This window comes from Electrophorus electricus, chromosome 1 (genome assembly GCF_041902795.1).
Source record: "Electrophorus electricus isolate QZ-2024a chromosome 1, ASM4190279v1, whole genome shotgun sequence".
In the NCBI taxonomy this organism is placed as follows: domain Eukaryota; kingdom Metazoa; phylum Chordata; class Actinopteri; order Gymnotiformes; family Gymnotidae; genus Electrophorus; species Electrophorus electricus.
In genome coordinates this window covers 29,256,221-29,266,220 of record NC_137497.1, presented here as the reverse complement: position 1 = coordinate 29,266,220, position 10,000 = coordinate 29,256,221, and the positions used below count along the sequence as shown (strand labels likewise).

Sequence of the window (10,000 nt, the reverse complement as noted above, 5' to 3'; positions counted from 1 at the left end):
ACCGTCTGTTTTCTGGCAGTCGCGTTCCAGCTGGTCCAGACCCTGCTGGAGGACCTTCTCAGTGTGGGCAGCAGCACACGCTACAAATAGCAGGACCTTCATCCTGAGTCATGCCATGTTGATCCAGTGGTTCTCATAGCCAAAACTGGCAGGCGCCCTCTGGACGTCGGTGCGCTGCGGTCCATCGATGTTTTTGATGATGAACATCTCCCTCTCTCGCTTCGTCTCAGGTGCAGTTGCTTTACGAGCTGTTTGCAAGCTGGAGCAGTATCTGGGAGCACCTGCAGAGGAGGGGGATCCTTCCGCAGGCGCCCGGGTTTCCGGACCCCCACCCTCCGCCCGCTGGACCCCCCTCGCCCGTTCACAGCAGCGCGGGCACCGTGCCCCCTGACACCAGCACCCTCAGTCCCTCTGCCGACCTGGGCTCACCCACAGAGGTCAGATATCGTGCGCGCACGCACACACACACACACACACCAGAGATCAGATCAATGCACATTATGCAGGACAGAAGTCTATATCCCCCTATTTCCCCTTCTCTCTCTCTCTCTCTCTCTCTCTCTCACACACACACACACACACACACACACACACACACCCACTGCTTGTGCTATCGGTGAAGCCTGTGTGGTGGGTTTGGTCCCAGGTGACACCGACAGGCATGATGTTGTGTCCGGTTATCGCTGACTGAGTATAAAAGTGGGAGGAGAGCAGATCAAAACAGCGCTCCGACATACACGCACCTCCGGCTCGCAGGAGGAGCGCAAACAGGACCACGGCACCGCAGACGCAGCGCTGGGGCATGCCGGAGTGTGCCCGGGTTCGGGGCGGGCTACGCTGGGTCACAAACCTGTACTGTATGGATGGGGATCAACTTAATTTATGTAACAGTAAACACAATTACCGAATGTGAGTCTTTCATCAGTGTAGCGGAGCACATGGTCAAAGTATCGCTACATTTTGTGGGTGTGGGTGTGACGGGGGTGTTCGGGTATGACAGCACCACTTGCGAGTGTTTGCTCCAGCGTGAACGTCAGTAGAAGTGTTTAGTCCCAGGGGAAGCCGGGTGATTGAGTCTGAATGCAGGAGCTGTTTAGATAAGTCAGCCTCCACTCTCCCAGTAGAGCGCGCGCACACACACACACACACACACACACACACACACACACACACACACACACACACACACACAGCAGACAAACTCTCTCCTGACACCTCTCTCTTGTTCACTCTCTGTGTGTGTGTGTGAGAGAGAGAGAGAGAAACAGACAACCTCTCTCCTGACACTTACTTATCTTGTTCTCACACACACACACACACACACACACACACACACACACTCTAACGCAGCCTCCCTTGCGCCACATTGTTTTGCTCTCCTTGATGAGGGTGGACAAACTGCCCAAAGAAAATAAACCTGACTCTGCCTGCATACTGCACGCAGGAATTCCTCTGTGTACTTTACAGCCTGGCTTTCACAGACATGCATGTGTGTGTGTGTGTATGTGTGGGGTGGGGGGGGGGGGGGTGGAGGAGTGCGAGAGGCAAGGAGAAACAGAGAGTGAGAGAAAAAGTGAGAGAGAGAGAGAGAGATGGTGACCTGTGGTTCCTGTGTTTGGATCCGTACTGTGTTCTTCCCTTCATCTGGCTACTGTGGTGCTTTTGTCTGCATATCATTCAGCTATCACATGTTCCTGTTCGTATCCCTCAGGTCCTGCTGCTGTTACCCTGCACATGTTCCTGTTCGTATCCCTCAGGTCCTGCTGCTGTTACCCTGCACATGTTCCTGTTGGTATCCCTCAGGTCCTGCCGCTGTTACCCTGCACATGTTCCTGTTGGTATCCCTCAGGTCCTGCCGCTGTTACCCTGCACATGTTCCTGTTTGTATCCCTCAGGTCCTGCCGTTGTTACCCAGCACATGTTCCTGTTGGTATCCCTCAGGTCCTGCCGCTGTTACCCTGCACATGTTCCTGTTCGTATCCCTCAGGTCCTGCTGCTGTTACCCTGCACATGTTCCTGTTGGTATCCCTCAGGTCCTGCTGCTGTTACCCTGCACATGTTCCTGTTGGTATCCCTCAGGTCCTGCCGCTGTTACCCTGCACATGTTCCTGTTGGTATCCCTCAGGTCCTGCCGCTGTTACCCTGCACATGTTCCTGTTTGTATCCCTCAGGTCCTGCCGCTGTTACCCTGCACATGTTCCTGTTTGTATCCCTCAGGTCCTGCCGCTGTTACCCTGCACATGTTCCTGTTGGTATCCCTCAGGTCCTGCCGCTGTTACCCTGCACATGTTCCTGTTTGTATCCCTCAGGTCCTGCCGCTGTTACCCTGCACATGTTCCTGTTTGTATCCCTCAGGTCCTGCCGCTGTTACCCTGCACATGTTCCTGTTTGTATCCCTCAGGTCCTACCGCTGTTACCCTGCACATGTTCCTGTTCGTATCCCTCAGGTCCTGCTGCTGTTACCCTGCACATGTTCCTGTTCGTATCCCTCAGGTCCTGCCGCTGTTACCCTGCACATGTTCCTGTTGGTATCCCTCAGGTCCTGCCGCTGTTACCCTGCACATGTTCCTGTTTGTATCCCTCAGGTCCTGCCGCTGTTACCCTGCACATGTTCCTGTTTGTATCCCTCAGGTCCTGCCGCTGTTACCCTGCACATGTTCCTGTTTGTATCCCTCAGGTCCTACCGCTGTTACCCTGCACATGTTCCTGTTCGTATCCCTCAGGTCCTGCCGCTGTTACCCTGCACATGTTCCTGTTCGTATCTCTCAGGTCCTGCTGCTGTTACCCTGCACATGTTCCTGTTGGTATCCCTCAGGTCCTGCTGCTGTTACCCTGCACATGTTCCTGTTCGTATCCCTCAGGTCCTGCCGCTGTTACCCTGCACATGTTCCTGTTTGTATCCCTCAGGTCCTGCCGCTGTTACCCTGCACATGTTCCTGTTCGTATCCTCATGTCCTGCTGCTGTTACCCTGCACATGTTCATGCTGTGTTTGCACCTTTTGGCTTGTGACAGAAACACATTGGCGTCTGTCAGGCAACAGTAGAAGGAGAAATGAGACACTTTTGGAGGTCTCATTCTCTCTCTCTCTCTCTCACATGTTTCTCTTCAGCATTTTCGCTTACCCTTCCTGTTACCTTGAATCTGTTTTTACCACAGCCCATTCCTAATTTGTTTATATAGTTGTATTCACTTGTTATTGAGATCTGTAGTCAGCCATCTCGAAAAAGGAGTTTGACGTGCCGAACGCAGAGCGGCTACGGCCCAGACCCCACACCCAGCCCAGACCCCGTTTGGGCACCAGACCCGTGCAAACATACGTCCTCGCATACGTTAAGATTTTTATACGCGCATGGGCACGTTTGGTGCGGCAAACTCGGCCAGCGTAACGTCTAACCCCCCACCCCCACCCCCCCCAGCCATCGGACGCTCCTGGGCGCACGTGAGAGCGAAAAGCCGGCAACAAAAGCCCCCAAAATAAGTCCCCAGCGTTGCCGTCAAAGCTGCGTGGCAAGCGTCAACAAAAAGGGAGGCCTAGCATGCCGTTGCTTTTCCGGACCTGAACACACAATTGCTTGTTCATATCGCGTGCTTGTATCACTGCTGATGTCTGTAGGATTCCACAGCTCATCTCGTAGCACCTGTACGGGCCACACCCAGGTTCCCGCGCTGATATGTCAGACGTTACCACAGACTTAGCTGTGTTTTTTTTATGTGTGTGTGTGTGTGCGTGCGTGTGTCCTTCTTTGATTTTACTGTATTGGCCTGCAAATAGGATAATTGTCCTAGCTACGAAATTGACTAGAAAGTAAGTGCGGGTACGTTCGTCTCCCAGGCTGACTCCACACCCCTCGGCGAGGACCCTGCCTTCTGCGAGGCCGTGACTCTGGAGCAGAGGACGAGCAGCATCGGGGGAGCCAGTGGGAAGGTCAGCGTGTGGATGCAGTGGATGCTGCCCAGATTCACCCTCAAGGTCTTCTCTCCAGATCCCTCCACCAGGACAGGTACTCCCGTGCAGGGGCGTTTATCCGCGCCGGGACCCACGGCAAAGTGCCCAGCGGCACCCGCAGGGGCCGTGAGAAGGTTCCAGCATGCGGCGGATGGGGGGGGAGACCACTAGCTAGCCTCTGCCCCATCATTTAATGGAGCAGAGCTCCCAGAAGATGTGAGATCTCGCCGGGTCAGAAGCTCCAGAAACTCCGGCTCAGACTGTAATCACGTCAGATGCTCTTGAGGCATGGTGTTGCTCTTTATACAAACTCTCACACACACACACAAAAACATCACGACTCCGTTTCCTGCTGCCAGGTCAGACAGAGACAGCACCTGCCTCTGCTGGAAAAGAAAAGCTGGCTTATGCATCTGTAACAGAGCTTCCGTGATCCCCTAACATTGAGACACTGAGTACTACTCACCCAAGTGTGTGTGTGTGTGTGTGTGTGTGTGTGTATGTGTGTGTGTGTGTGTGTGTGTGTGTGTGTGTGTGTGAGGATGTGTTGGAGGAAGCAGGAAGCCTGCAGACTCTCTGCTTTCTGACCAGCCAAAGCACAGCTGTCTTGGCCATGGGGCAAGAACAGGCTCAGGGGGCAAGAGAGAGCACCGCACGGGGCAAGACGTGTTTGACAGAGTTTAGACATGGCTGTTCAGCAGTGGAAACACACACACACACACACACACACACACACACACACACAAGCCTGTTGCTGATTACCGCCCAGCAGGCTATGTTAAAATGCTGTCAGTAGCAACATTTGTGTCTGAGTAGCAAGAGGATTGTCTGATTTAGTTAGGTAGTCATGATGAGGTGTTTATGGCCAGAGCTACTGTGGTAGAACCTGCTGCTGGCAACATGGCCCAGAAACATGAGTGTTAAAACGTATTTTAATAAATCTAACAAAAGGCTGTAATCATTTTTGACAAAAAAGGGATTTTTAGAGCTTTCCTGCTTTTGTTGATGTTGATGTAGGATAGGGCAGCTGTGACCTTGAAGTAATGTCAAAGGCTTTGGTGAAGTGTGTGTAATTCATGGAGGGTGTCGTGTGTGTATGTGTGTGTGTGTGTGTGTGTGTGTGTGTGTGTGTGTGTGTGTGTGTGCGCGCGCGCGTGCGCACGCACACAGAGATCTGTGTGATCAGCGAGTTGGAGGATTTGAGTGCATCCGTAGACGTACAGGACGTTTACACCAAAGTGAAGTGTAAAGTGGGCAGCTTCAACGTGGACCACTACAGGAACAGGTAGGGGAGACACACACACACACACACACACACTCTCGCGCGCGCACACAGTGGGAGGGAGAGAATGAAGAAATAGGCGAAAGAAAGTGTGGCAGCCGATGGAGAAGCAGTATGTGGACGTGGTGCAGATGGTATGGATATAGAGAGACTGGTGTTCTCTCACACACACACACACACACACACACACACACACTCAATCCCTCACAGTCATACTGAATTTTACTTGTGCTTTTGTTTAAAACGTTTTGATATGTTGAGACACCGATTACCCTTTTTAATATATTTGTTGTTTATTGTTGTTTATTATTATTATTATTTATTTATTTATTTATTTATTTTACTTAAGGTGCAGCTTTCATGTTCCCACAGAACCATTTTCTCCAGTCAGTGTGACAGCGTAGATAAGTGTGTCTACAAGTCAGTATGTGTGTGTAGTTAGTGTGTGCTGAGACGTTGTGTGTTTCCAGGCCGGGCGAGGGCTGGCAGGCTGGTTTTGATGGGGTGATCCTACAGTGCAAGGACAAAGCGTTGGTGAGAGCCCGCAGTTCCGGAACCTTCCGCCTCTGCTGCCGCTGGTCTCCAGCTGCCGTTGCAGGAGCACGCCCAGCTCCTTTGCTGTGGCGCAGGCCAGCCGTAGGGGGCGCTGTGCCCGCCGTGCTGCGGGGTTCTCCCTCTGCCGGCTGCCGCCGGCTGATGTAATCAGTCGCTGAGTGATTCTATTGGTGCGGGAGAGTGGGCGTGTCACTGGTTGGAGTCACTCCATGCTCCGCTAAAGGCCTCATGCTTCGCACGCTTCGTTAGCTTCTGTCCAATCATACACACACTCGCACGCAGGCTCACCCGGTGCAAACTCTGAACGCACCGTTGGTGGTAGGGGCCACGCAGGCCGTAGGTCCGCAGGTTCTCAGCCCAGGAAGTTGTAAAGCGTTGAGGCCTTTGTTTGCTCTCCTGCTGCAACCCGACTACATTCCATCCTTTCCCGTGTGTTGCTGCTGCTCCGAGAATCCGCTACGATAGCCGATCTCTAATTCACCTCTCGCCTTCCTCTCTTTCTTTCCGTTGTTGTGCACCCCTCCCCCTCCCTGCGGCGGGGCTCAGTGGAGAAGCTGCCCCCTCCTGGCCGGGCGCGCGTAGGGCGGTGCTGCTCTCCTGCACGGACAAGCTGAACCGGCGGACTGTGCTGCTCCGCCCGGCCAGCCGCTACGACCCCCTCAACCACTCCTCTACTTTCTTTCCTCCTGTAAGAGCCTCTGTGTCGCTGTCTGTCTGAACAGGGTGGAGCCAGCAGCAGCCTACTCACACGCGCAAGCACCCGCGCAAGCACACGCACACGCGAGTATGAGCCCATGCACGTGGACACACACAAACACGGACACACACACACAGCCGAGTGCGTTTCCAGGCGCACGCACGCGCACGCACGTGCGCCTGAGCACACGTGCACGCACATGAACCTTGGTGAGCTTGCACCCACACACCCCCACCACACCCCGCCTACACATCCACCCACGCAGCCACCCACAAACACTCAAGACACCATCCCAAGCACTCCAGCAAGCGTTGGCTGAGAGGCGTGCACGCTGCCAAGCAAAGGGAACCCTAGAAGCAGAAGTGCGTGCGCGCGTGTGTGCATGTGTACACTAGGCTGCTGAACGCTCAGAATTGTGGAGTAGTGTTTGGGGCAGTGTCTGTTCTGTCCCCGAGTCGCATACCCAGGCAAATCTGGTCAGTATTGATCATTTGCTGGCTCTCTCTAAATTCTAAGATGAACTGTAAATCAGATCTTAATTCAGTGCGTATTTGGGGGAGGGATGAAACACGTGTAATGACACTGCAGATCAGAATTCCTGGGTGACTAACAACCGTTCTAAAAATCTGTTCAGATCAGACACATTAGCAATGTTGATGCATGTGCTTATGTTAAATTAATAAAAATAATGCAACAATATCTTAAATCTGTAAGCGAATCTACTCTGAAACATTGACTTTTTAGTGAAATAATCAGCATGCTGATTGAAGGGTGTCTTCTCTAAATGAGCAGCCTTTAATGAGCTCCTGTTTAGCTTGTTTAAAGCCCTCTCCTGCTGACCCGAGACCTGTTTGACTGGCTTGGCGCAATTTGTGCTGCTTGAACAGACGGCGGCGAAGGCGCTGGAGGTGTGTCACCAGCCTCACGGCTTTCTGTCAGTGACCTACACGCAGGCCGTGACCCGCAACGTTCGCCACAAGCTGACGGCCCGTCAGGAGGGAGGGGCGGGGCCTCAGAAGCTGAGCGAGGGCGGGGCCGACGGCTCCCCACAGCACCTGCACGAGATCCTGCTGACAGCTCAGCCGTTTGACCTGGTGCTCTCCTGCCCTCTTCTGGCCAACGTGGCCCAAGTGTTCCACACGGTCCCGCCTCCGCCGTGCAGGCGACCAGTCAGAGAACGCCGCTCAGCTGGCCAGCCAATGAGAGGCCATGCCTTCTGCTCCAGCAGTCTGCCACTCATCTACGTGAACACCAGTGTGATCCGGGTTTTCTGCCCGCTTCAAGAGGCACACTGTGACAGCGGTGAGCTCCCAAACAGGGGGTTAATTCCTATAAAAGCACATTAGACAGCCTGCACATAATTATTAATAAGATATTAATAGTGTATGGGGTGTGTGTGTGTGCGTGTGTGTGCATGTGTGCGTGCAGATTCTCAGCTGAAGGAGAAGCGAGAGGACACTCTGGTGCTGAAGATTGGATCAGTCAGCATGGCCCCCCAAGCTGATAATCCTCTCACCCGTACTGTACTGCGTAAAGACATTTACCAGTGAGTAAACTGCCTGGACATGGACACACACACACACACACACACACACACACACACACACACCCACCTTTCCCACACACTTTCCCTCTCGGCTGCTTGTGTGAGCGGCTCTGCTGGGGAGATGACAAAGACAGCTGTGGGTGGACGCCTTTCACGCGCTACTATTATCGAGTGCATGTTGGTTACCTCTCTAGTTTGATTGCTACACACACACACACACACACACAACCACACATGGAGACCTGCTGTTATAGCCCTCCAGGGATGTAGAGGGCTGTAATGTAGCCTCATGTCTCCCTGGTTGCTGTGGGCTGGCTTGTCCTGGAGAGTCCCGCAGCATAACGGCTGCCCCGCATGACGTATAAGCGCCGCTTTCACGTGAGAAAAAAAAGAGCCCGCGGTCGTTCCCTCTCTTGGCTCGCACCGGTCTGAGTGGGGTTGGAATAATCCCCAGTAGTCATTTGGAGTGCCTGTCTGCGCTTAAAACCTAATTATATCCTTCGTCATAATTGAGAGGGTGAACATGGGAAGTCTGAACGGCTACATTAAATGATTGGTTCAGCGTGTCTGGGAAAAGGAAGCCGTCCTTTAAGGAAATGCGCCGGCTGAGATCTGCCCCGAGGAGAATCAGAGGAGTTTTTAGCATGCCTGTATTCATTTTACATAAAGACTCTTTAGTTATTATATGATGAGTATTGTATGCTGATCAACTGGGAATAACAGTCCAGGTCAAAGTGTCATCTGTAGCCCACGCTTGACTGTTTCCAGCTAATGAAATAAATGCATTACAGCATTTATTCTGCCTGTTTTAGGGTCAGTTAAATGTTGCCCCTGATATGTGGAGATGATTCTTTAGCACAGGGCAAAGTGAGCAGTGATGAGTTTGTGTGTTTGCACGCGCGCGCGCGCGTCAGGAGGAGTGAGGAGGCTTCTCCATCACTACGTCACTCCGGCAGTGTGCATTTGCACAGCTGAAATCATTTTCCTGAATGCACAAGCGGGGAATTTCCAGCTCTGTGAGCGCTCGCTCAGGAATGTCCAGCATGCCTTCACACTGATCTTTCTCGTGGTTAAAGAACTAGAATCTCACAGATGGCTTTCTTTTCTCTGTTTTTCGCGCCCCCCCCCCCTCGCTCTCTCTCAGCCTCTCCCTCTCTTTGTTTCGCAGTTTCTCCCCTAACCCCGTCTTTCCACTGAGCGCTTGTTTGTTGAACAGTTAATTGAAATCTTCTTGAGGGGGTGGGAGGTTGCAGTGCAGCCTGCATATGGACAGTTTGAGAGATCAGACTCTGTGGAAATCAGACTATTTACACGAGGTGACCAAGACTGTAAGTTCTCAGTCGTGTGAGCGCGTGCCTGTGTGTGTGTGTGTGTGTGTGTGTGTGTGTGTGTGTGTGTGTGTGTGTGTGTGTGTGTGTGTGTGTGTGTGTGTGTGTGTGCGAGCGCATGTACGTGGCCAAGGCCAAGTGTGTGAGCATAACAAAAATTATTTCGACCTGAAACGGTCCCAAACTGAAAAGGCCTTCATTAAAATTTCCACGGCATTTTAATGCTAGACAAATAAAAAGCTTTTCTTCAGAGAGATATTTGTGTTACAGTGTTTTTCCAGGTCAGTGACATGCTTACGGCTTCGGAGGCCTGCGTAAGATCAAAATTTGGAGAGGACAGCACCCCCTTCGGCACTCTGATTGAAGAGACCCAGCACATTCTCGCCACCTCACACCCTCATTCTCTCACTCTCACATTTCACGTCGTTTCATTTCAGGACACCGCCTGCACACACACACACACACACACACACTACCATACTGCTCAACATTCACTGCTGGCTACACAGAGGACATAATCACTAGCTCACATTTACAGTATTTGGCAGACGGTCTCATCCAGAGTGACTTTATCACCATGACAGTATGCGAGCTCCCTGCGAATGCGACCCCGTGACCTTTGTGTTACCAGCGCTGTGCTCTGCC

General features: G+C 52.6%; 1 protein-coding gene across 6 annotated transcripts in view; it reads left to right on the top strand.

Moving 5' to 3' along the window:
* The window catches only part of vps13b (vacuolar protein sorting 13 homolog B), a 220,605-nt gene that overhangs the window by 123,661 nt on the left and 86,944 nt on the right, over positions 1–10,000 (top strand). For 4 of the 6 annotated variants that reach the window (XM_081714207.1, XM_035525873.2, XM_081714211.1 and 1 more), the window contains exons 25-30: positions 231–437; positions 3,834–4,002; positions 5,118–5,232; positions 6,331–6,472; positions 7,369–7,783; positions 7,910–8,027. In XM_081714207.1, the coding sequence (XP_081570333.1) occupies positions 231–437; positions 3,834–4,002; positions 5,118–5,232; positions 6,331–6,472; positions 7,369–7,783; positions 7,910–8,027 (1,166 nt within the window). Of the gene's footprint in view, positions 1–230; positions 438–3,833; positions 4,003–5,117; positions 5,233–5,699; positions 5,764–6,330; positions 6,473–7,368; positions 7,784–7,909; positions 8,028–10,000 lie in introns of those variants that run through there. The other 2 variants (XM_035525874.2, XM_081714218.1) reach the window with 2 other exon arrangements.